Source organism: Phocoena phocoena, chromosome 17 (assembly GCF_963924675.1).
Source record: "Phocoena phocoena chromosome 17, mPhoPho1.1, whole genome shotgun sequence".
NCBI classification, from domain to species: Eukaryota; Metazoa; Chordata; class Mammalia; order Artiodactyla; family Phocoenidae; genus Phocoena; species Phocoena phocoena.
In genome coordinates this window covers 6,555,194-6,582,227 of record NC_089235.1, presented here as the reverse complement: position 1 = coordinate 6,582,227, position 27,034 = coordinate 6,555,194, and the positions used below count along the sequence as shown (strand labels likewise).

The 27,034-nt window shown below is 42.7% G+C and overlaps 1 protein-coding gene across 8 annotated transcripts in view; it reads left to right on the top strand.

Moving 5' to 3' along the window:
* The first annotated feature begins 3,039 nt into the window (after positions 1 to 3,039).
* Positions 3,040 to 27,034, top strand: part of NSMAF (neutral sphingomyelinase activation associated factor) — a 44,680-nt gene continuing 20,685 nt past the window's right edge. For 6 of the 8 annotated variants that reach the window (XM_065895705.1, XM_065895699.1, XM_065895704.1 and 3 more), the window contains exons 1-10: positions 3,040 to 3,125; positions 5,885 to 5,963; positions 6,059 to 6,126; positions 6,206 to 6,242; positions 12,278 to 12,328; positions 14,863 to 14,934; positions 15,241 to 15,288; positions 15,393 to 15,445; positions 24,348 to 24,477; positions 26,121 to 26,192. In XM_065895705.1, the coding sequence (XP_065751777.1) occupies positions 14,869 to 14,934; positions 15,241 to 15,288; positions 15,393 to 15,445; positions 24,348 to 24,477; positions 26,121 to 26,192 (369 nt within the window). In that variant the 5' untranslated portion in view covers positions 3,040 to 3,125; positions 5,885 to 5,963; positions 6,059 to 6,126; ... (1 more) ...; positions 12,278 to 12,328; positions 14,863 to 14,868. Of the gene's footprint in view, positions 3,126 to 4,474; positions 4,558 to 5,883; positions 5,964 to 6,058; positions 6,127 to 6,205; positions 6,243 to 12,277; positions 12,329 to 14,862; positions 14,935 to 15,240; positions 15,289 to 15,392; positions 15,446 to 24,347; positions 24,478 to 26,099; positions 26,193 to 27,034 lie in introns of all 8 variants that reach the window. The other 2 variants (XM_065895698.1, XM_065895702.1) reach the window with 2 other exon arrangements.

Below are 27,034 nucleotides of genomic sequence, written 5' to 3'. Positions count from 1 at the left end.
GAGTTTTATAGTTTCCGGTCTTAAAAGTAGGTCTTTAGTCCATTGTGAGTTAATTTTTATATATAGTATGAAGGGTTCAACATCATTCTTTTGCATGTGAATATCCAGATTTCCTAACATCACTGGTTGAAGAGACTGTCCTTTCCCCATTGTGTGGCTTTGAATCTCTTGACAAAAAGATCCAGAGTTATGAGAGTTTAGTTCTGAGCTCTCCATTCTGTTCCTTTGGTCTATATGTCTGTCTTTATGCCAGTACCACACTGTTTAATACTGTAGCTTTGTAATATCTTTTGATATAGGAACTGTGAGGCTTCCAGCTTTGTTTTTCATTCTTGATTGTTTTGACTTTCTGATTCTGTATGAATTTTAGGATTTTTTTTTCTATTTCTGCAGTAAATGCCATTGAGATTTTGGTAGGGATTACATTGGATCTGTAGATGGCTTTGGCTGGTATGGACATTTTAACAGTATTAAAGATAGGATTATATCTTAAAAATTATATGGAAGAGCTGGTTGTCTATGAAGGCTATTTTTTTTTTTTTTTTTTTTGCTGTATGCGGGCCTTTCACTGTTGTGGCCTCTCCCGTTGCGGAGCACAGGCTCTGGATGCACAGGCTCAGCGGCCATGGCTCCCAGGCCCAGCTGCTCCACGGCATGTGGGATCTTCCGGACCGGGGCACGAACCCGTGTCCCCTGCATCGGCAGGCGGACTCTCAACCACTGTGCCACCAGGGAAGCCCATATGAAGCCTATTTTTAGAGCAACAAAATTATGCCATTGTCTTATTGACGAAGAGTTATTTTACCCTCTCTCTAAGAGGAGGAGTGGGGAGAGGAAGAAGGAGGAGAGACAGTTGCATAGCTCCAGCCTGAGCAAAAGGTTTCAACTTATTAATACAAGCTAAAAGCAAGGGCCAAGGCACTTAGTATCCCTCTGATTTATACCTTCTTGGAAATTATCTCGGGCATCAGAGGACGGTCCTACCAGTCTGAACTTTTGTGGTTGCACCAAAATTCGGAGTAAGTGTTGATAGTGAGCATTTTACACTGAGCCCCGGCAGTTTAGCCTATGATGAATTCTTGTTCATGGATTTTAACATGTAGAACAGGCCAGTAAAAATTGCCTGTTTTGATGGTAAAGCTAGTTCCCGCTGTCATCATTTTTAATTTATGAGTTATTTTTCTGTTCAGTTTGTTTTCAAGCAAGCAGTATCTTGTTTCATGGATATAATTTCTTCTTTGTAAGGATCTTAATTATAGTCTTTTGACCTTTTCTTCTGTTCATTGTCTCTAGTCCTTCAAGCTGTGTTCTTCTGCTTGTTTGGTCTAGTTCTTTCACATTAGAGGCTGGTGATCTTGGGGTGTGCGTTCATATTTAAGGGTGAAGCATGTAATTCTGTGGCACTGGGTAGGCCTTTTCTGTTGGGCTTCACTGTGGGATGGTGTTGTAGATGGTTCTTTGAAATGTTAGTATCCATAGGTCTTTTCTCTAGGGCTATTTAGTTTTTTTTCCAAAAATAACCCACAGTCTGCTGCTTGGAGTGTTATATGTCTTCTGCTTTCTGTTTAATCACTGTCTTTTCATGCAGTAGCGCTGCTCTCCACTGTGCTTGGTGCCTAGTTTGGAGTCTCTTGTTTAATTTTGGTGTTGAAAAACCATGTGTAGGGAGAACCATCGGGGGAGGAATCGTGGCTGCTGGCCTCGTTTGGACTTCCAGCCATCCCCCCAGGCTCCATCCCTACCTTCTTGGTACCTGACACCTGCAGTTGTGGAACTTGTGGTTTCCTCCTGGTTGGTACCTTTTCTGGAGGCATCTGCTCTTCCGGCTTCTGATCACTGCTCATTCCTCCCATCTGCTTTGCATGTCTCACAAATTTGTAGGTATCTCTCATCTGCTTTTATGTCTCTCCAATTTCCTTTAGTCTGTGGGTTTTACTATTTTTTGTGTGGGGGGTTACTATTTAAAAAATTTTTGTTCACATTGTAGTGTTTTTCCCGAGGGAGCAGAAATAAACACTTACATTTATTCTGCGGTATTTAATCTAGATGTCTTCCTGTAATACACCGGAACTTCAAGACGCATCTCAAGTACCACACTTTTCATGAACACGACTCCCCGTGACTCTGGGTGCCGTTGATGTTTCCTGGTCCTTACCACAAAACAAACAACTGGTCCTTACCACAAAACAAACAAAACAGTTGTTTTCAGTTCTTTGCCATATATTTGTTTCTGTGGCCATGCAACTAAATTAATACTTTTTCTGTTACTTTATTTTGTTTTTTAAAGTTTAAAGCACTTAAAGCTTTAAAAAGAACTGATTCCCATTTGGTTCAGCTTACTCGTTTTATCTATTAAATACCTGTTGCGTACAAAGCCTTAGATTGGTTATAACAGGAATATCTAAAGATCTGCCTCTCAGAGGCACTGGTCTTGTGGAAGTAGCAAGAGAAAGTCACCCACCCACGAGCCATGACAGTGGAGGATGGTTTGTGGTGGGGAAGAGGGGGTGGGGAAGCCCCGTGTGTAGTCGTGGGGAACAAAGGATGAACACTGTAGGTGGGAAAGCTCCGAGCTCTGTTCAGGCAACAGTAAGTTTTGTTGTTTTATTGGAGTATAATTGCTTTACAATGGTGTGTTAGTTACTGCTATACAGTGAAGTGAATTAGCTGTATGTATACATACAGCCCCTCCCTCTTAGACCTCCCTCCCACCCACCCCCATCCCACCCATCTAGGTCATCACAGAGGAGGTGCCCGCCAGCTATCTGTTTTATACATGGTTTTATTTCATGAAATTTGGAGTTTCTGTAAAGGAATAATAAATCCACCTGGTAAACAATTTTATTTATTTTATTTTTGGCATAGCTGGGCAGGTCTGTCTTGATAGAGAAGAGTGCCTGGCATATAATATACACTTAGTAAGTGTTTGTTGATGTAGTGGATGGAAAAGCACTTTGGGAACACATGCTTGAAATGTTCTGCTTTCTTATACTTAAAAAAATAAACATGCGGTTTTGCTTTTTCCCCAAATTTAGATTTTCCTTGCTGCTGCTTAACTTGGAGGAGTGCTACTTTGAACAGCATACAGCTAATCATATTCGGCACAAGGGCAGTCAGAATGAAAGGTAAGGAAGATTTTCGCATCTCTGAAAAGACCTAGTGAGAACTCGGTAGCAGTGAGCTACTCTGAATGCGACTCTCCACTGAAAGAAACGAGGGCTCTTTGGAGACTTGTCTGAGTCTAAGTCAGGGGAGGAAATGTGGGAGGTGAGCCTGGACCATCTTGTCGGACTGGCAAGAAAGGAAGGTATCAGAAATGACTGCATGTGAATTAAAAGGGCACAAGGCCACCCTGAAGAGCTGGGCAAAAAATGGGACAGATTGAACACCAAAAAAGAATAATGAGGGTAGTGGATTGAAATGTATCAGAAGGGCTCAAATCCATGAGTTCATAATGACATATATGTAACATAAATATATTATTTCACGTGTGTGTGTATATATATGTATATCAGTTACCTTTGAAGGTACTAGGACACCAACTCATTTTTCTAAAACTTGATAAACGTAAAGAATCGAGCATTTTTCCTGCTTTCCTTGTACAAATTGTACTTTAGGGTAACCAAATCACAGATAATTAAAGCTGCTCTTTGTTGATGAATTCTAGATAATAAACACAGAGGGAATGTTAAAAATGTCAACCCCTAGTGAATAATGGATCTATATCAGGGGTCGACAAACTATGGTCAGATCTGGCCTGCTACTTGTTTTTGTAAATAAAGTTTTATTGGAACACCCACTTGTTTACATATTGTGTGTGGTTGCTTTCCTGCAACACGGAAGTAGAACTGAATAGTGACAGAGGCCAAATGGCCTGCAAAGTCGAAAATATTTACTATCTGGCTCTTTATAGAAGGAGTTTGCCAACCTGTGATGTAGACAGAATCTTCAGTGGCTGCTAAACCAGCAGATGAAAAGGTGCTGAGAAATTTTTTAATGCACGTATCAAGATAGGCATTTCCTGAACCCACTATGGCCTCTTGATTCGAGGGAAGTACATGTGCACTGCCTCTGACGAACCCTTACCAGAAAATCAAACCCCAGCTGGTCAAGTCTTTTAATCTTACCAATTATATAAAGGAAATGGGATAGAGGAAAACCACAGAGATGTGTTTAGCAAAGTTCGTAATGCGGGAAAATGAAAGTTGCCTTAGATTAAGAGATATTGAGAGACCTGTCAACTAAATGTAATATGGACTTTTGTGTTCCAATTTGAACAAACCAACTATAAGAACACACTTATGAAATAGAAAAATTTGAATCCTGGCTGTATCCTTGATGACATTAAGGAATTATTAATTTTATTAGATGTGACAGTGATAGGTCATTTATTGAAATAGTTTATCTTCAGAGATTCATGTTAAAGTATATATAAATGAAGTATAGGATGTCTGGGAATTTACCTAAAATCCAGCAGGGTTCTGAGGTGTTGTACACAAAACAAGAATGACTGCATGTTAACAACTGCAGAAACTAGGTGATTGATACTTGGGAATTTTCTATTCTATTTGTATTTGTTTAGCAATTGCCATAGAAGTACTTAAGTTATTATTAGGTGATTTAGGGTGTTAGGAAAGTAAATGCAGATAACAGCATGGAAAGAAATGATATAAAATCAAAATTTAAAAGAGCTTTTGAGGAAGAAGAATTGCAGGCTAAATCATGACCTTCAGCATGACGAGCCTTCTTGTGCACTGGGTACATATTATCTACGTACACAGAGGTAGGCCTTCCTCAGATTGTGATGGGACTTTATCCTGTGGGTTAGAACACCATTGGCGTATTTGTAAGCCAGGAAGAATGTGAGATTTCTTTGATAGCAAAAGAACTGACTCAGCCCGGGGGGGGGCGGGGGGGGGGTACAGAAGCAGGAAGAGCAGATCGGTCTTTCTAGAGTATAAGTAACATAATTGCTTCAGTTAAGAGACCCTGGAACGGCCAGAGTAAGAAGTGTTCACGGGCTTCCCTGGTGGTGCAGTGGTTGAGAGTCCGCCTGCCGATGCAGGGGACAAGGGTTCGTGCCCCGGTCCGGGAAGATCCCACGTACCGCGGAGCCTGTGCATCCAGAGCCTGTGCTCCACAACGGGAGAGGCCACGACAGTGAGAGGCCCGCGTACCGCAAAAAAAAAAAAAAGCGTTCACTAGGACACTGAGGAATGTCTGGAGAAAAAGTCCAGATGTCATACAAGTGACTTTAAAAAACGTAAGATCCGTAGAGCTTCACTTGTAGATAAAATGTACTCTTGGAAACTAATCTTAAGGTGATTTTTTTATAAGATGATGTTCCAGCATTTCTTAACCTGTGTTTCGTCCTATGTACCCCAGAATCACCGGTAAAAGCGTTCTGGGTTCTAAATTCAAACTCTTGTTATTCTTGCGTGATTATAAATAAGAAAACAAATCTCCTACCTAATCAACGTTAGATGCTTAGTATTGCTTTCTGAATAGTTCTTTAAGATATAGGAAATGAAAAGTCAAAAGAATTTACCACAGACAGGATGGAATCAGCGTTTCTTAAGGATCAGAAAACTGTTTCCCTTTCACAGTAGCTGTGAGGACCAGATGAAGTAATGCGAATAAAATACATGCGACAGTGCTCAACCAGTGAGACCATATTACAACACATGCAGATTCTTTAACCTCTAGGGAGGGGGAGATGAGGAAAATATTTTTGCTATATTTTCCAACCTTTCATACCCTTCTCTTTGTTGATCTTTTATAAGTTGATACTTTAGTCATCTACATTCTAGTTAAAATGTATTATGATTCTTTTGTGACTTTTGTTACGTTCATTAATAATAACCTTTTGTACTTTCATCTCTAGGAAAATCAGAGGCTCCTTAAAAATATGTTCAAAATCAGTTATTTTTGAACCGGATGCAATATCCCAGCCCATCATTAAGGTAAATGCATTTTAAATGTGAACAGAAACGGTCCTATTTTTTGTATATAGTTTACCTTGGCTTATTTTTATAATATTTCTCTCAATTTTTTCCAGATTCCTTTGAGAGATTGTATAAAAATAGGAAAACATGAAGAAAATGGAGCCAATAGACACTTTGCAAAGTACGTCATTGTTACAACTGTGTAATTTTACTTCTACCAAAAAATTACATATATTTAATAACTTTTATCTGCATTTTAGGGTGGTATCCGGGGGGATCTCACTCATTTTCAGTCAGGTAAGAAGCACCTAGTAAACATTATTTTCTAACCTGAATGAACATTTAAATGAATAAATACATACATATGTGTGTGTGTGTATATATACATACATATATATACACATTTTTTTTAAGCACAATGAAATTATTTGTAGAAATCTCAAATGAAGGCCACAGGGAATGATGTTTAAATTCTTTTAAAGTTAGTCATTGAGAACTGTATGTCTTAGAAGCTGTGATCCCTGATGCGTTCCTTAATGTTCATTAAGCGTGTGGTGCCTGCAGGCTGTGTGGGTCCGTCCTGAGGAGTCCTGACAGTGTGTGAGGGTTGAGATAAAGGACTGCAGTTGGAAGGTGGGAGGCCAGCGCCTCCCACTTCAGTGAGCTCAGATGGACTCATGGTGACAACCGAGGCCACAGCTCAGGATGTGTAGCCTTGTCTAATCATAGTAGAATGCTTGGGGTCACCTTTTCTTCATTTCACATTTACATCCAGTACTATGTGAACACTGGCAATACGGAGATAAATTACACGTTTTTTCTCCTGTCATACACAACTGACCCTTAAACAAAGTGGGAGTTTAGGGCACTGACCCCTGCGCCCACATACACAAACAGGTGAAAATTTATGTATAACTTTTGACTCCCCCCAGACTTAACTACGAATAGCCTACTGTTGCCTTACTGATGACATAGACAGTTGATAACACATATTTTGTATGTTATATGTATTATATACTGTATTCTTACAATAAGTTAGAGAAAAGAAAATGTTAAGAAAATCATAAAGAAGAGAAAATGCATTTGCAGTATGTACTATACTTATCCATACTGTAAGTTTGTCATCTGTTTATAAGATGAATCATGTCTGTCAGTACCTACATCAATATTGTCTTAATGGGGTACAAAACACTGTAGATGTTAGATGTGTTACTAACATTAGACATCAAAAATGAAAAGATAGGGGCTTCCCTGGTGGTGCAGTGGTTGAGAGCCTGCCAATGCAGGGGACACGGGTTCGTGCCCCGGTCCGGGAAGATCCCACATGCCGCGGAGCGGCTGGGCCCGTGAGCCATGGCCGCTGACCCTGCGCGTCTGGAGCCTGTGCTCCGCAATGGGAGAGGCCATGACAGTGAGCGGCCCGCATACCGCAAAAAAAAAAAAGAAAAGATAATGTGAAAAAGAAACGTGTTATTTACAAGTATGATTCATGCACTGATAATGAAGCAGCAGCAGGATGACTGCTTTATCGTAGCCTGTGTCATCAGTATTGCTTCCCAGTAGCCAAGCCTGTACACTGTTGAGTGAATCGTTATAAAAGTGTTATGGCACACAGTGTTGTATCAGATTCATAATTCAGTATGGGAAACGTGGTTACATTTTAATTTTCAAAATTTTAAAAAAATGTATTTTATTTATTCGTTTTTGGCTGTGTTGGGTCTTCGTTGCGGCGAGTGCGGGCTGCTATTTGTTGCGGTGCGTGGGCTTCTCATTGCGGTGGCTTCTCTTGTTGCGGAGCACAGGCTCTAGGCACGTGAGCTTCAGTAGTTGTGGCGCGCGGGCTTCAGTAGTTGTGGCTTGCGGGCTGTAGAGCGCAGGCTCAGTAGCTGTGGTGCACGGGCTCAGTTGCTCCGCGGCATGTGGGCTCTTCCCAGACCAGGGCTCAAACCTGTGTCCCCTGCATTGGCAGACGGATTCTTAACCACTGCACCACCAGGGAAGCCCCAACCATGATAACATTTTTCTTTTTTAAACCCGTGATGATAGAGAAAGACATCTGAACAGTAATGTGATTCTTTGAAAGCAAAGTTATGAAACCAGAAAACTAATACATGATTAATCTTGTATTAAAATCACTCCCCTATGCCTGTGCAAGGATAGGCTGTCCACTTCAGTACAAGTCTCGCACACGATGTTCTACACTGTGAATGCTCAGGTGATGATGACAGTGGTGAACACAGAAATGTATCATACACTTCCTCCACGTGGTTATTAGATGTTCACATGAAGACACACACACACACACACAGCAGGTGAGTTTATTAACTGTACGGCAGGATGATTGTTCACTAGTCATTAGGTGGAAGTGGAGTGTCCCAGAGGTCTTCGTTCCTGTCATCTGTCTTCACGTTGAGCGGCGGGGTGGGGTGGGGGGGTCTTACTGTCGCAGGTGGCAGAGATGGAGGGGGGACGGGGTGGGCAGGAGAGGCAGACACATTCAGTTTAACTTTACGGAAATACATCATGATTTCTGGCTGACTTTCTGCTTTTTTATTTCTCTAAAAATGTTGCCATACGGTACCAATCCTCCTTCCACCGTTTGCTTTAGTTCCGGTGCCTGTGTCATAGAAGGGTCCATGTCATGAAAGAAGCCAAAAAGCAGTCTCAAATCAGAGCCTGCTGCTAGGTGGTCTCATGTCAGTTTGTTTCCGGGCACTGCTGCTTCTACATCTTCTTCCTCGTCATCTGGCGCTGGTTTGGAAGCTCTCATCTCCCTCTGGTTGTCTTCTGTTAATTCCTCGGGTGTGGTGTCCATTAGTTCTTGAATTTCTCCAAGATCCATATCTTGAAACGTTTCAACTCTCTACCTCTTTTTGCCGTATCCGTACTCCGATTCGTGATTTCCTTGTTCCTCTGTTGTAAATCCTGTGAGGTCATGCACGGCGTCTGGACACAGTTTTCTCCAGGAATGTACTGTTTTGGGCTTGATGGCTTTCATGACTTTTTCTGTAACAACCATGGCATCTTCAATGGTGTAATCCTTCCAGACTCTCATGATTTCTCTTCCACGGCACTGACAGTCCTTTGCACAGAGTACCATATGTAATAAGCCTTAAAGGTTCTTATGACCCCTGATCTAGAGGCTGAATTAGAGATGCTGGGTTTGGGGGCAAGTAGACCACTTTGACACCTTTGATGTTGAACTCGTGGGGTTCTAGGTGGCCAGGGGTATTGTCCAATTAAAAGAACATTAAAGGGCCATCCCATACTGGCAGAATACTTCCTGACTTCAGGGACAAAGCATCGATGGAACCAATCCAGAAAAAGCGTTCTTGTTGTCCAGACCTTCTTGTTGTCCAACCAAAAGACTGGCAGCTGGGGTTCCCTCTTCCCTGCAAGGCTGGGGGTCAGCAGCTTTATAGATCAGGGCAGTCCTGGTCATCGACCCCATTGCATTTGCACAAAACAGCAGACTTGCCTATCCCTTCCTGCCTTAAATCCAGGTCCTCGTGTCTCTTCCTTATTAATGAACGTCCTTTGTGGATTTTTTTTTTTTTTTTCCTCAGAAGAGGGTACTTTCATCTGCTTTCAAACCTGATCAGGCAGATATCCTTTCTCCTCAGTGATTTTCTTAATGGTGTCTGGGAGCTTGTCTGCTGCCTCCTGGTTGGCAGAAGTTGCTTCTCCTGTTATCTTGACATTTTCAAAGCGAAATCTCTTTCCAAAATTATCAAACCATCCTTTGCTGACATTAAATTTTCCAGCTTTAGATCCTTCACCTTCCTTTCGCTTTAAGTTGTCATATTAGTCATCACGCAGCAACCCTGCACCCACGTAAAAGCTGCATTTTCAGTACGTGATAAAAAGGTAGTTCACCAAAAGTGCCAGGTTCTCCCGCCTGCTGGGTAGCTGCCTGATGGCTTCATGAATTTCCTTTTCCTTTTTACAATGGTGTTTACATTGGATTCATTTATCTTGAAATGGTGGCAACCGCAGCAGCTGACCTCACCTCCATCAGTGATACACATATCAAGGAATTCAGCTTTTTCTCGTAATGTCACGACTTTGCTTCTCGGGAGCACGGCCAGCATCACTAGTGGCACTTCGTGTGGGTCCCGTGGTGTTATTCCAGGTTTGTGATCTTATACTAAACACGATGAAAAATGCACAAGAACCGGGAGGGACCACTTTTTACTGTGATGCCCAGTTCACTGCTGCTTACTCACGGATAGCGCCCCGCAGCCTTCTGAGGTTACTCAGCACTGGACCTCAGCGCAGTATCACAGGAGGCGGCTATGAAGTTATGACCGTGGTACAGTGTGAACTACGGTGAACGTATGCAGCTGTGATTTCATACCGCATCTTTATAGTTATTTACATTTCTCTCGACTAAGATTGGTGCCATCCATGTACGGTCTGTTAGCGTGTGCGTAAGTTTTGATAAGTTTTAACTTTTTATAATAGATTTGTGTATGTTTTATGGTTGTAAATGATATGATAGACTAGTATCTACATCTATTTTATGTACTCATGACATAACAGTTTCTTAATTTTTCTGATATTTCTAGGCTACACAGTTCATCTTCTTTCAAATTGTCCCAGATCTCCACATACTTTTCCAATATATTTTCTGAAAACAATCCACATGTAAGCGGACCCATGCAGTTCAAACCCGTGTTGTTCAAGGGTTAGCTGTACTCAATTCACCTGTAGATCTTTAAAAAATTATAGATGAGAGAGGAGTAGAGCTCATTACCACTGCCTTTTTGCTGTGAATCTCACCTTCTTCACCTTGAAAATGAAAGGGTAGAGGTCAGCGTTGGTTCCACTCTCTGCGGATCTCCAGCTCCTTGAAGTGTTCAAAGAAAAGTATTCTGTGATCGAGCAAGCATGGGAAGAGCTGTGGGAAACAAAGATGCAGAGATTTCTTTACGCTAGGACTGGGCGCGAAGTGTTGAGATTCTCAAGGGGTGAATGGTCGGGAGCAGAGAGCCTCCGGTGGTTTTTGGATCATTTAGCCCTCTTGTTCATGCCTCTTTTTAATGCATATTGAAAATTATTTTATGAAGCCTGGGAGATATCAGATTAGGTGATTTTCTAAGTCTGCCTTCCATGATTCTAATAATTTTAGGGAAGAAAGCATTTCAGAGGCTCTCTGACTTCGTGCTGCTTTGACTGGCGGATGTGAGAGCAGTTATGGCCACATCTGTTTGGGGAAGGAGCACCAGTACTGATGATTCTCGTCCACACCTGTATTCTCATTATTTCTAGAGTATCGTTCTACACCGTCGCTTTATTCTAGAAAGTCCTTATCTTGAAAGGAGTAGGTACTTTTTCAGTTGAAAGCATGGTTTCCATTATAAAACTATACATTTTATGGGTTTCCCTGGTGGCGCAGTGGTTGAGAGTCCACCTGCCGTTGCAGGGGACACGGGTTCTGTGCCCTGGTCCGGGAAGATCCCACATGCCGCGGAGCGGCTGGGCCCGTGAACCATGGCCGCTGAGCCTGCGCGTCCGGAGCCTGTGCTCCGCAACGGGAGAGGCCACAACAGTGAGAGGCCCGCGTACCGCAAAAAAAAAAAAAAAAAAAAAAAAAATATATATATATATATATATACACATTTTAGTATAATTTTAATAAACTTAAGAATAAAGCCCCCAAATCCTCCCACCTCCTTTCAATAGTTTGTATAAGAGGTCTCATGTCAAATAAACTGAAAATCAGCTTTACATCAAGGTGTGACTAGATATAAGCTACTCTTTCAAGTATTAAACTTCCTGGGTTAAACACACAACCAAATAAACACAACTTTTGTGTTTTTTGATTACTTACCAGGTCACAGTGTTTCAGAAATATGTTATGGTTCTTTAGGCTTTTAGAGTTTTGCTTCCAAATATTCTTTTGCTGATAGAATAAAGAGGAGTGTGTGTGTGTGTGTGTGTCTGTCTAGAGAAGAGAGTTTTCTTTATGTTGATGAATGGATTTCATACCACAGTGACTTTGTTTTACTCATTTCTTAGAAAATCAGCCTTAGATTAGCTTCCTTCATTTGTCTGGTTACTGGGTACAAGTGATGACATTCATAAGACATCTTAGACATTGTATTTATCCAGCAGTGGTTGCTACCTTGTTGCCTTGATGAATCTCTTTTTAATTTAATGTTTGTTATTTTAACATCAGAACTTTAAAGCTATACTCATATTAATGCAAGTGCTTTTGGAAACAGCTTATGTAACAATGATTTAAATTCGATTCGTAACATCGTAATTAACAGTAACTCATTACTGTGATAATGTTTAATATTTTACAAGTATTGATTTGTTTTTCTCAGGTATATTTCATTAAAGAACACAACATTGTTGCACCATATAAAATAGAAAGGGTAAGTAAAGCTTTTCATTTATCCCCAGCAATTTACAAAGTGATTTTGAGCAGTAAGATTCTGTGTCTCTGTTAACTTCTTTGATGCAATGTAATGGGTATTTGAAAGCTTGTTCCCTAGCAGTTATAACAAAATTACCCAAGGGAATGACAGACTTTAGTCCGAGAGATTTCAATTAACTTTTTAACTTCAAAATAGGCGTGTCTATTAGGGGGAAAAAAAGCTTAAATTATTAGGTTAAAAGTTGAAATCAGAATATGCATCACTTAAAAGATTATTTACTATCAATGAGAACTTCTTTTAAATGTTTGAGAAATACTTATAGGCTATAAAATACCCTCATTTAAGAGCTCAGTACTAATTTATAAATGCTGCTGATTGGGTAGAAGCTCTGAGGGGCCGTGAGCACAAGACTTGTAACTAGACGTTACATCCAGCCATTCTGTGCTTTAATTAATGCTTTATGCTGTAGCTTAGTATGCAGTAAAGGGGTAACTCCTTGCAGAAGAGTTTTTACGAGACCTAGAGATGGGACTACTGCTCTTATAAATGACGCTTCTGAATTAGGAAAAGCCACCCTCTCCGAGCAGACGTCCGACAGGCTGGATGGCAGTTCCGGTCACAGGCCAGCCTGTGGGTTCTCAGCAGCAGCTTGAGGGGGACGCGCCAGCCACATGCAGCCCCCTCTGAGTTTTATGTACAAGAAACATCTGCATGCGCCAGTCACTCAGAAACGGTGAATACTGCGACCTCGTCACTCACAGGTGGTGCTATTGGCACTTGGGGAAGGACGGTTCTTCATTGTGAGGGGCTGCCCCTTCTATTACAGGCTGTTCCCACCCACGGAGTGCCCCCTCTGCACTGTCCCCCTTTGTTGTGTGGCACCACACATTGACAAGTGCCCCGCAGGGTGGTGGAACGCCCCCCTGCCCCCCAAGTTGAGAACCGCTGCCTGGTGTACTCTCCCTGCAAAGGCTCTCCTGTCACCGACTTGAAGTGCAAAGCTGCTGAAAAGTTACGTAAAAGGAAATGAGTAAGGTTTTCTGAAGCAAAGAAAAGCTCTTGTGAATTAGGACGCCAAAGGATTCTCAGGTTTAAAGGGGCGGGGTTGTGACTTTGACCGTGGTGATGAGACTTGATAGACTAGGAAGCCCAGACCCTTGTTCCTCTTATGGAGAGACTGACTCAGTTCCCTTTGTGAGAAATCCAGAAACCAGTTAAGAGTGCCCTGCGCCCCAGGTGAGCATGAAATGAGCCACCCTGAAGCTGTGGGAACATTGTAGCATCCTTTCACTGTAGTCCCTCCCCTGGCACTGTGCCACGTGATTGGAGGGAACTCCCAGCTCCCATCTTCTCCCTGGGAAGGGAAAGACAAGACGGGACCATAGGTCCAATGTTCTGGCTTTTGGGGGCAGCTGCCAGCCTGAGGGACTGGCTTCTGTCTCACCTGTCCTGGACCTCTGACAGGACCCATAATGCTCTAGATGCCTGGGGACCCCTGAAAACAGGAAAGAGCTGCTCCAGGGGACCCTGCACCAGAGACACAGGCAGGTGTAGCCCAGCAGACTCACCCTCAGGGGAAAGAGAAGAAAGCAGCTTGTGACACATAAAATTAACCGCCGCAACACTTGCACACCCAGCCTCAGAGCACCTGAGTGTATGAAGCCAGCACTGACAGGACTGAAAGGAGAGGCCGACAGCAGCACAGGACAGAGGAGACTTCCGTCCGTGCCCCACCTTCAGTCATGGGTAGATCATCCAGACAGAAGGTCACTCGGGAAACGGAGGACTCGACCAGCACTCTGACCAGATGGACCTCACAGACACACCCAGAACGTCCTGCCCAACGGTAGCAGGACACACGCTCTTCTCACGTGCACACGGGACGTTCTCCAGGACAAGTCACGTGTCAGGTCACAAAACAAGTCAACAAATCTAAGAAGATTACAACCACCGTGGAGTGAAGCCAGAAATCCATAGCAGCGGGAAAATTCACACGTATGTGGAAATTAAACAACACTCTTGAACAACCAATGGGTCAAAGAAATAAAAAAGAGAAATTAGACTCAAGAGGGAGGGGATATAGGTGTACATACAGCTGATTCACTTCGCTGTACAGTAGAAACTAACACAACATTGTAAAGCAATTGTACTCCAATAAAGAAGTAAAAGAACAGAAAACCTCAAGATGATCAAAACGAAAACAGCATATATACCCAAACTGCAAAGATGCCGCAAAAGCAGTCCTAAGAGGGGAGTTTAGTGTTAAACGCTTACCTTGAAGATCTCAAATTTAAACACCTAACTGTACACCTCAAGGAACCAGAAAAAGAAGAGCAAACTAAGCCCAAAATTAGCAGAAGGAAGGAGCTGGTAAATACAGCCGTAAATCCAACAGACTCTGCTCGCCTGGGGCGCTCATTCCGTGTGGGCGGAGGGAGGGCACGCCAGGCAGGTCCCTGCACGGGCCAGCAGGGGGCTGCAGATGTCTTAAAGTGATGGATCCTGACATGCTTGGTCTCCCTCTTTTTTAGGGCACAATGGAATATGTCTTCGAGTTGGATGTTTCAGGGAAGGTGGAAGGTGTCGTGGAGACATTGCTTCAGGTGAGCCAGGGCTTTTCTCAGACATTCACTGGCAAACTGAGGCATAAACTTTTTTTTTTTTTTTTTAAAGAATTTCATACTCATTTGTCTTACCAAAACCATAACCTTTTTTATAAATCTGAAACAGATTTACTTGAATATGTTGAACTTGAAAACTACACATTAGGAAGAAGCCATAGATATATCAGAGTCATTCTTACCTGTTACTAAGTAACAGAATGGTGGTTGTGTTTCATTGTTTCTAAGGAAATATCTTCAAAGCACCTGAGAGAAAAAATAAATTCTTGTGTATTTATATAACCGTAGCTTCACAGAGCATCCTGTCTGGACAAACTTGGGGACCAAACTGCTATGGTAAGAGTTTCTAAAGATCTGTATCTTTATCGTGAATGAACGTGTATTGATATGTCACTTATAAATCCTTATATCCATACTTTTTAAATGATTCTGTTTTAAAGATAACAGCCATTTTGCAGTCCCGTTTGGCTAGGACATCATTTGACAAAAACAGGTAAGTTTTCAATGATTTTGTTTCCTGATTGCGAAAGCAGTGGCATCGTCACCTGGGGCCTCATTCAGTGTGTCCAGAACCGATAGTGGGTGTTACCACCTGTCTCACCCCAAACCTGCTCGTCTGGGGGAATGGCCCTGGCGTCAGTGCCAGAGCAGAGTCTGGGGCCTCCTTGCCACTTCTCCCAGCTGACATCTGTCCATCAGAAAGGCCTGGTGCCAGGTGCTCTCCACGATCTTCCCAGTCTACGAGCTCCTGTCTTTTCACATGTTAGCGCCTCCGTTCAGGCCACCAGCCCCTGCCACTAAGATCACAGTGACAGCGTTTAGCTTGTCCCCAGCTCCAGCCTTCCCTGCTCCGATCCCGTTTCCCTCACTGTGCCAAATGTACTTTTAAAATACATTCTTTCTAAGGAACTTATTTCATCATATCACTTGTCTGTTAGAAACTCTTCCAGACTTCCATTGCCTTCAGGGTAGAGTCTTAACCTCACCTGCACGCGGGGCTCCGGTTTAGCCTTTGTCACTGTTCCGGCCGCCGGTGCCTCTTGCATGCTCTGCTCTGGATCTTTGCGTTCTGTGCGATGCCTGAGGTGCCTTATGGCCTCCTGCCTCTTCTGCACCCGCCCAACTCTTCCTTACTCTTCTCATTTCAGCTGAGCTGGGGATTGTTCTGGAAAGTCTTTCCCGTCCCGTCAAGCTGTTAGGTACCTTCCTAAGGTGTCCTGCAGGGACCTAGAGACCACATTCTTACTGATCTAATGGAGTTTTGTTTCAGTTTTTGGTTTTGGGGTGTGTTGGGTTTTCTGTTTGTTTGTTTTTGGGTTTTTTTTGGCTTTTCTAAGTATCCAGTATATTTTCTGCAAGTAAGTATACTTTTATATTAACCTGTTCTCTTATTTGTTTCTTGCCTTATTTTAAGTAGATTTCCTTCTATTAAGTAGATTTGGGCCATTTGTCTCTATCTCCATCTGCGGTATCACTGTGAATTACTGTAGCTTTAGGACAGCTCTTGATATCAGGCAGTGCAGGGTCCTGCACCCTCTTTCCCTTCTTAACTTATGTCTTCACTGTTCTTGGTCTTACACACTTCTGTATAAATTTAGAATCAGCTTGTCAAGTTTCATAAAGGAAAAGCCTGCTGGGATTTTGACTGTGATTGCAGCGAAACTTTCCATTTATTTAAGTCTTCTTTATAATTTTTCTTTATAAAGTTCTTTCTGCTCTTGTGCTAGATTTATTCCAGGTACTTCGTATTTTTGATGGTGTTGTAAATGATATCCTAAAAGATTTCATTTTATTGTTGATACTTAGAATGTAGTAGATTTTTGTGTATTTGTTTTGTTTTCAGCAACCCTGCTAAACATTGTGATCCATTCCATTAACTTTATATGTAGGTTCTCTAACGTGTACAAAATCTTACGTAGCGATTGTTTCAGTCTCTAGTCACTAGATATCATTTTTATTTTAGCTATTTTTAGATTTTTGTATTCGGAATCCTCAGGCCTAGGACAAAGTAGAAAGTATTGGTTGAATAGATTCATTTATGGATTATTATGTGCTAGGCTTTTGCTAGAAGCTTATGTGTATAAATGAGATTCGTTTGTAATATTCTGTTTTATTGCTACCTTTGTGAGATTTGTGACCCTTACACTACATTTTCAAATGTTAAAGAATTTGCCAGAAAAGCCATCTGGCCAATAACGTGTTTTCTGTGTTTATGTTTGTTTACTTCTTTTTCTGTTTCACTTATATAGCATTAATTTTCCTTTTTGTACTTGTAGGATATATTAGTTAAATGGATTGTTGGGAGGAAAGAATAGCTTCCATTTTAGGAAGGAAAAGGAGTAATAAGAATTAGTTTCTTTTGACCTACTTAGAATGCATAATTTTTCTAAGTAGCAATCTAGACTTTAATCCTGGGCTTCAGCATGACATTAATTTTTAAAATGGTTCACTATGAAACTTTGGATTTATCCAGTCTCCAAAGTGTTAGGCTGAAGAATTTGGGGAAGACTTTTTTGCAGCGTGAAGTGAGATATTTCAGGATTGTATATTTCCTCCAAAAGAAAGAAGGTAAATTTTTGCTGAGATAAATTTTCATCATACTTCCAAGGAAATGCTTTTTTATTGAAACTATATTTATTTTTCCCTATTCATTCTGAAAAAGTTCAAGTCCTCACAAGTTGAAAGGTAATATAGTGAACACAGGTACCCTATAGGTCACCAAGCGTTAGTCAACATTTTGCTGAATTTGCTTTGTGTACATGTATAAATAATGCATATATGTCTGTATATATGTTGTATGTATGTATACATGTATGGCTGATGTGCATATGTATGTATGTTTGTGTGATACATATAAAAGATATGCATACAACTTTTCCCTGAACCATTTGAAATGACACTGCAAGACTTCCTGACACTTCACCCATAACTACTTCAACATGTATCTCTCACAAGAAAGTTCTGTGACATTCCTCCATACTGTTATAACACTCAAGTAGCAATATTCTGTATGCCGGGTAACTTATAGCTCCATATTCAGATTTCCCCATTTGTAGCCCAAAATGTCCTCTTTAAAATACTTTGGACTAATTTTAGATTTAAAGAAAAGATGTAAAGACATTGAGTACAAAGAGTTCTTTTCCCCTCATCCAGTTCCCCCATTATTATATGTTTAGTGGGTGTGGATGCTGTAATCCTAGATTTGTTGGCTGTAATCCTAGATTTTTTTGATGCTATTGAAATTTTATTTTCCAATTATTTGTTACTGGTATATAGAAGTAGTTTTTTGTTGTTGATTTTTGGTTTTTTGTTTTTTAGAAACAGTGACCTTGTATCCTGTGACTTTTCCAAATTCAGAATTTACTCATTAGTCCTGGCAGGTTTTTTTGTAGATTCCATAGAGTTTTCTATATCCATAATTATTTAATCTGTGAATAATGACAGTTTCACAGAAATACTTGTGGCTTTTATTTCTACTTCTTGCCTCATTGCACAGTTTGATTAATAGACGCAGTGGGAGCAGACATATTCTTGCCTTGTTCCTGATCTTACAGGAAAAGGGTTTAATGTTTCACCATTAAAGAATGATGCCAGGGCTTCCCTGGTGGCGCAGTGGTTGGGAGTCCGCCTGCCGATGCAGGGGACACGGGTTCGTGCCCCGGTCCGGGAAGATCCCACGTGCCGTGGAGCGGCTGGGCCCGTGAGCCATGGCCGCTGAGCCTGCGCGTCCGGAGCCTGTGCTCCGCAACGGGAGAGGCCACAACAGCGAGAGGCCCGCGTACTGCAAAAAAAAAAAAAAAAAAAAAAAAAAAAACACAAAAAATCAAAAGAATGATTCCAGCTGTAGGTTTTTCATAGATGCCCTTTATCAGAGTGACAAAGTTTCTTTTTATTCCTGGTTTGCTGAGAGTATTTTCAAAAATAAGTTTAGAATTTTGTTAAGTACTTTTTGTGCATTTATTGATCTTTTTTTTCTTTAATTCTGTTAATATTGTGGATTATGTTGTTTTTTCAGTGTTAAAACAACCTTGTATTCATGGGATAAATCCAGCTTGCTTACGATATATTGTTCTTTTTACGTATTGCTGGATTTGCTTTGCTAGTATTTTGTAAAGGATTTTTGCATCTCTGTTTATGGATGTTGCTCTGTAAATCTTAGTGTATTTGTGAGGTTTTGCCATCAGGGTTATGCTAGCCACATAACATGAGGTTAGAAATCTCCCTTTATCTTGTTTCCCAAAAGAGTTTGTATAGGATTGTATTTCTTAAATTTTTAACCGCATTTACTGGTGAAGCCATGTAGGCCTGAAGTGTTCTTACTTAGTCAGTCTATTTGCTGACACATAGTTAGGTTGTCTGTTTCTTCTTGTGTCTATTTTGTCAAGCTGCATTTTTCAAAACCTTTGTCCAGTTCATCCAAGTTGTCAGATGCGGGCATCAAGTTGTTAATGTCCTCTGAATGTCAGTAGGATCTGCAGTTATGGTCCCTCTTTCATTCCTTACGTTGATGCTTTATGTTTTTTCTTTATCAGTATTGGCTAGAGCTTTGCCAATTTTATTAACCTTTTTAAAGATCCAACTTTTGACTTTATTGATTTTTCTCTATTTTTATATAAAAATCATTTTATATAAAATTGATTTCCTTCAGCTTACTTTGGGTTTAACTTGTTCTCTTTCCAGCTTCCTACAAAGTTTAGATCACTGATTTTAGACCTTCACCTTCTTTTATAAGTAGGACTAGAACATAAATTTACCTCTAAGCACTGCTCAGCTGCATCCCTCAGATTTTAATATGTTTTTATTATCATTCATATGAAATATTTCATAATTTCCTTTGTCATTTCTTCTTTGACCCATTGGGTTTTTTCTTTGGGTTATTTGGAAGTATGTTGTTTATCTTCTCTGTATTTGGGGATCTTGTTACTGTTGTATTGTTATTGATTTCTAATCTAATACTCTCGGTTCAGAGAGTATATGGTTCAGTCTTTTTTTTTAAATAAATTTATTTTATTTATTTATTTTTGGCTGTGTTGGGTCCTCGTTGCTGCGCGCGGGCTTTCTCTAGTTGCGGCGAGCGGGGACTACTCTTCGTTGTGGCACGCGGGCTTCTCATTGCGGTGGCTTCTCTTGTTGCGGAGCCCAGGCTCTAGGCACACGGGCTTCGGTAGTTGTGGCTCATGGGCTCTAGAGCGTAGGCTCAGTAGTTGTGACGCACGGGCTGAGTTGCTCCGCGGCATGTGGGATCCTCCCGGACCAGGGCTCGAACCCATGTCCCCTGCATTGGCAGGCGGATTCTTAACCACTGTGCCACCAGGGAAGCCCTGGTTCAGTCTTTTGATGTTTGTTGAGATGGGTTGTATGGCTCTGCGTAGTTTGTCCTGACACAGGTTTCCCAGGCCCGTGAAAGGAACGAGTGCTCTGAAGTTGTGGAGTATGGTGCTCTGTACACGTCATTTAGGGCCAGTTGGCTGATGGTTGTTCGGATCATCTATACTTCACTGACTTTTTGTTGACTTGCTCTGTCACTTACTGAGAGGAGGGTGTTAAAATTACCAGTGATGATTGTGGAATTGTTTATTTTCCCCTCTCTTTCTGTCAGTTTATGCCTCGTGTACTGGCAGGCTCTGTTATTAGGTTTACATACATTTATAAGACACCAGTTTTCTTACATGTTGTGATTGCATGCTGTATCTTTTTCTATCCTTTTTACTTTTAACTTGTCTGTGTCTTATTCCGTTTCTAAAAAACACTTTATATAGGTGAGTCTTTTTATACAGTCCGAAAGCCTCTGCTTGTTAATTGGATTGTTTAATTCATTTATAATTATGTAATTATGGATATAGTTGGTTTTTAAACCCACTCTCTTAGTATTTGTTTCCTAGCATTTCATTTGTTCTTTGTTTCTCTGATGCTCCTTTCTTGCCTTCTTTTGGGTAGATCTGGTGTTTTTAAGTATTCTACTTCTTAGCTGTAGTGCTTGGTGTCGTTCTTAGTGGTCACTCTGGAGCTCACAATATGCACCTGGTACATAGCGTACCTTCAGGTAAGAGTATATTACACTCCTTTACAGTCGTTCAAGAGCCTTACAGCGGTGTGTTTCCACATAACCCCTCCTGCCCTTTGTGATCTGTGGTTTTATATTAAATTTCTATAAAACCTATGATATGGTGTTCTTACTTTAGGGTTTTTTTTTTTTTTGCTGTACGCGGGCCTCTCACTGTTGTGGCCTCTCCCGTTGCGGAGCACAGGCTCCGGACGCGCAGGCTCAGCGGCCACGGCTCACGGGCCCAGCCGCTCCGCGGCATGTGGGATCTTCCCGGACCGGGGCACAGACCCGTGTCCCCTGCGTCGGCAGGCAGACTCTGAACCGCTGCGCCACCAGGGAAGCCCCCTTTTAGGTTTTTAAAGAATTTCTTTTTACTTTTTTTTTTTTTTTTACAGTAGGTTCTTGTTGGTTATCTGTTTTAAATATAGCAGTGTGTACATGTCAATCCCAAACTCCCAATCCCAAGAATTGAGATATATGCATTTATAGGTACATAAGTTGAAACACTGAGAAATAATTCTTTTCTGTTTACTTGGAGATTTGAATACTTATGTTTCCTGATGCTTGTCTTTCCTTCCTGCAGAACCGGTGTTGCATCTGGTGTCATTTCTCTTAAGCCCAAAGAACTTCCTATAGCATTTCTTACGGTGCATATCTGGTCAGGATGGATTCTCCCAGCTTTGTCTGAAAATACCTCTATCTTACTCTCATTTTTGAAGGGTGTTTTTGTTGGAGATAAAATACTAGGTTCACAGGGTTTTCTTTCACTACTTGAAGGGTTTTCGTTCCGTTGTATGTTGCTGTCCATTGTTTCCTGTGAAAAGTCACATCATTTGTCCTGTTGTTACTGTGAATTAAGGTGTAGTCTCTCTGCGCCTGTCCTGCAGGGGGTTTCTGGGTAACAGAGCCTGTGAACTGGTGTCTTACATTAGACAGTTTTCACCACTCTCCACTCAGTGTTTCTTCTGCCCCGTCTCCTGTCTCTTCTGCTGTGACTTGAGTTACACTCGTGTTAGTATGTTTTATAGCTTGGCTTAGATCTCAGACACTCTGTTCTGTGTTTTTTTAATTATTATTATTCTCCTTCTGTCCTGTTTCAGTGGGGACTTTTTTATTGGCCTTGTTTCAGCCACATTGGGCTTTTCCTCTGCCGTGCCAGTCTGTGAGGCTTGTTTAAGTCATTCCTCATTTCCTCTCGCCCAGATTTTCATTTCTAGCATTTCCTTTCAGTTCTTTTTCGTAGTTTCTACTTCTCGGATGAAGTTTTCCTTCCCTTCACGTCTGTTTTCCATCTTTTCTCCTGGATCTTTTAGCACATTTACTACAGTTATCTTAACGACTCCCTCTGATGGATCCGACGTCCGGGTCCTCTTCCGTGGAATCTTCTCTTTCATGAGTGCGGGTCATATTTACTCACTTCTTTGTGTTTCTTGTAAATTTTTTGTTTGCTGGGAAGTTTGTTTTAAAGGAACTGTAGAGACTGACCTGAGGAATATTTGCCTCTGGAGGTGGTTATGCCCACCCCCATCCTGCCCGCTGCTTGCCCTGGGGGCTCCGTCAGTGTAATGAGTGGAGCTGGGTTAAATCCAGGTCCCCATGCCCAGTTGCACAGTGGGAGTGCGCAGAGCTGTCCTCAGCGGGGCTTGGGGTCGGTGCCCTTGAAGGATTTGCAGACATCCTTGTGCTTCCCAGCTGAGCCTCCAGCTCTCCGCCCACGGAGCATCTGTGCCCTCCAGGCCTGACTCCTGCTGTCTGGCGTCTCCCTCATCCTGCAGCCCTCACCCCCTGTGGAAGATTGCCCCTCCTGCTGCCACTCAACTGCTGGTCCCTTCATTTAGGTTTCTCTGCACCTGAGCTTTCTGATGGGTTTCTAAACATAGCAAGGATTGTGTAGCTCATCTGGCAGGTTTTGTGGTTGGGATGAGAGCTGTGAGGTCTCCTTCACGTCCAAACTGGAAGAGGAAGCCTGCTCCTGTGTGATTTTGTGTTTGTTTTTTTTAATACATTTATTTATTTTATTTATTTATTTTTGGCTGCGTTGGGTCTTTGCTGCTGCATGCGGGCTTTCTCTAGTTGCGGCAAGTGGGGGCTACTCTTTGTTTTGGTGGTGGGCTTCTCACTGCAGTGGCTTCTCCTGTTGCGGAGCATGGGCTCTAGGCATGTGGGCTTCAGTAGTTGTGGCTCACGGGCTCAGTAGTTGTGGCTCGCGGGCTCTAGGGCGCAGGTTCAGTAGTTGTGACGCACGGGCTTAGTTGCTCCGCGGCACGTGGGATCTTCCCGGACCAGGGCTCGAACCCGTGTCCCCTGCATTGGCAGGTGGATTCTTAACCACTGCGCCACTAGGGAAGCCCTGCTTTGTTCTACTACTTACAGAGGAGACTTCTTGTTTTGTTTTGTTTGACTGCGTTGGGTCTTCCTTGCTGTGTGCGGGCTTTCTCTAGTTGCTGCAAATGGGGGCTACTCTTTGTTGTGGTGCATGGGCTTCTCATTGTGGTGGCTTCTCTTGTTGTGGAGCATGGGCTCTAGGCACGTGGGCTTCAGTTGTTGTGGCTTGCGGGCTCTAGAGTGCAGGCTCAGTAGCTGTGGCGCATGGGCTTAGTTGCTCTGCGGCATATGGGGTCTTCCTGGACCAGGGATCGAACCTGTGTTCCCTGCGTTGGCAGGTGGTTTCCCAACCACTGCACCACCAGGGAAGTCCCAGAGGAGACTTATTTTTAGCTCAGTTATTTAACTAAGTAATTGCCTAAACTCTTGATGATTTGGTTGTTTCCCTTCTATTTTTTTTTAAATTAGTAAAGCAGAACGAAAATGGACTTTTTTGATGAGTTAACATAATTTAGGAGGGAGTGGTGATCACCTTTGACTGGTTTTACTGCAGTAGATCCACAAAAGACTATACGTTGGAACTGACATGCAAGTAAACTCATAGCCTTATAGAATGTGGTGTGCAGTGAGTGCTACCCATGCCAAAACAGTTTCTATGACAATAAAATAGGTCTTAATGACACAAAAATAGAAAATCCTGTTAATGTAAGAACAGTTTCAAGGCCGACTTATTTGGAGAGGAGTGAAGAGTACCAATAACAGGGTTATTTGGTATTTTTTACTTGTCTGTCTTCTTTGATACGTAACCTCATCTGCTTTTAAAAAACTCAAGTATTCATTATACCATTGAAAAGAAAGTCAGTTTTATTTAGGCGACTGGTTTATATCACCAGTTTTCTTGTATCAAATGCGGTGTTTAGACACCTGTTCTGCAGTCACTTTGTAGCTCCCTCAGATAAAGTTAAATCTAGAAAGTAGATCGATTTCTGATTTTTCTTGCTTTTGCTGGAAAAAACATTCTCAGATTCCAAAGTGTTTCTGAAAAGCTGCACATGGAATGCAAAGCAGAAATGGTGACACCTCTGGTGACGAATCCCGGCCACGTGTGCATCACTGACACCAACCTGTATTTCCAGCCTCTCAATGGGTACCCGGTAAGTAGTCTGTAGGCCAGCGGAGGGCTCCTCTGGTGTTCCCGTTTGCGTCTTCAAGCTCTCTTTCCTGTGAACTTGACTTGACAGAGTGTTCTCACATTTTGGGGAGGGTCAGAGTTACCCCCGTCCCCATCCAGCATCTGGTATTTCACGGCTCCCCGTGGAATCCTGACGCACCCTCACCCGTGTTCCAGCTCTTGTGACTTACTCTCTGTTACTTCGGAGGGAAAAGAAACCCTGCCCCTTGTGATTTTAGCAAAGGGTCATTAGAGGTTTATACCTTTCTACTCGGAAGCACTTCTTCAAGAGAGCAGTGAAATCTACTAAGGTTAATTAGAGATGGATGCTTTCTGTGTTTTTGCTGATATGTACACCTAAGTTGTATTTCTCCTTCTCCCTTAATTACAAACCAAATCAGTAGATCTGCATCTGTCCCAGAGGCAGTGGCCTCTCCAGCCAGTGCAGAGCTGCATATGGCACTGCGGTCACCGGGCAGCTGCAGTTCTGCTGCTGTGATGCTGGAAACATCTTCTCCTGCACGATGACTTGAGGCTCACGAGGCCACACAGTAAAGATGAATTCAGGTTTCTGCACTAAAACTTGTAAAGATTGGCGGCTTTATCTAGATGCGGACCCTTTTCAGAGTGGTTCATTGAAACAACAGAAACGCTAATACTCTTCGAGTGCAGTTGGACCGTTCAGCAGGTAGCTTCAAGAACAGGGGTGTTTTCTGCCGTGGAAGAAACTCTCCAGGCTGGTCGGTCGTTATACGTCACTGAAACGTGAACACTTTCCAAAGTGAACGGTGATGCTATAACAATTCTGTCCACCAGGTGGTAGGGCACACTCGCCGGGCCCTCCAGCGGACACAGCACACGTTGCTGACGGCGTTCTTTGTGGCGTCATCGATTGGCTGGACCAACGCTGTTGCTGTGGCCTCGGTCAATACTTGAGCATCAGTATCTGAGTATAAGCCACAGCTTCAGGGTCCCAGGTCTGGGCTGGGGGCCGTGGCCAGTCTTCAGGCAGCTTCCACGGCTACACACCCTGCGTCTGCAGGCTCTCCCTCCCTCTTACTTGGAGGGAGGAGGGTGGACCTGCCGCCTTTTAGCCAATCTCAGTACTTGTTCCTCTCTCACTAGCATTTTAAGGCTCCAGAGAAGCGAGACAGTTTTCCTCCTTATGAAGTTTAGAGGCCCTGCTTTATACTATATCTGTTTATGAGGCTTATTACGCTGTAGTTTAAGGAGCTAAAAGACAGGATCCTAAAAAAAAAAAAGCTGTATGTCAGTTCTGAGCAAACCGTAGGTCTATAAAAATAGGAGAATTCCTGAGAGGAGGTCTACACCAATCCTTTAATATTTCTTACCACTCAGCAACCCTGCAGAAAGCTGAAAGCTAGATGCCTGCATTATCCTGGGGGGTACCGGTGGGGGTGGGGGGTGGGTAGGGGGACTGGTCCACGGTCACGAAGCTAGCGAAAAGGGCAGACCGGCGTGTAAAGTGAGGCACGCCCTGTTCTCAGAGCTCACTTTCCAGGTGTTCAGGTGTGACCCGTCAGGAAGTTAAGGTGGGGCAGCTGAAGGGCAGCTTCTAATTGTGTCAGAATCTTGACATTTGAGATTGTCTTTCTACTTTTAAAGAAACCCATGGTCCAGATAACACTCCACGACGTCCGCCGCATTTACAAGAGGAGACATGGTCTCATGCCTCTGGTGAGTTCGAGGGGAACATCCCCTCTAGAGGATGACTGTCTTATCTTCAGTTTGGCCAGTGGTTTACTGGCCTGCACCCACCTTGGGCTCGTCTGAAAGACGCGGGTGTTTGTGTTGCGAGCAGAGGGGCCGTGAGGCCCGCAGCCCCTTCTTTTGGCTGCGCTGGAAGTTTATCAAGGAGCGACTCTTTCTGTGGGGGGAGGGCTGTTGGGAAAAAGGCTTTGGCTCCAAGAGCAGGGGGGCTCAAGTGCCCTTGAGTTTCTCCCTGCTGAGTTCTCAGGGTCCTCCTGGGCTTGTGTGGGGATGTGGGGATAATGGACGCAGAACCGGTCCAGTTACAGCAGCGAGGTCTCCAAGCAAAGTTTGGAAGCTGCGACAGCAGCTCTCAGTGGAACTGTAGTATCCTCACGGTTAACTTGTATTAATTCAGCCTTCAGGCTTGCTGAGAGGGAGAAATGGATAAAATAACCATTTCAGTCCCTTAGGCGGCCCTCCCCGCCATTTTCCTGAATAAACCCGTGTCCACACTTCTGTGAGTCTCACACGCTTATTGTAGAAACCAGTCGCCACGGAAGGTGTGACTCCAAGGGGTTTTAGCTTGACATCGATATAAATCTATTTGTTCTCCTTCAGAGACTAACCAGTGAGTTGGTGGCATGACAAGAGTATTGTGGTTATTTAAGCATCTCGGTGTTTTGTATTTATGAAATTTAACCGTTTTCCTGCCTATTTTACTTAAAAGGCAATTCTCCATTTCCAGTGCCAACAGAGGATTAGGGAAACAGATTCTATGAAAAATCTCCTCCTCCTTTGGGTATAGAGATGCAGTCAGAAAAAGAAGA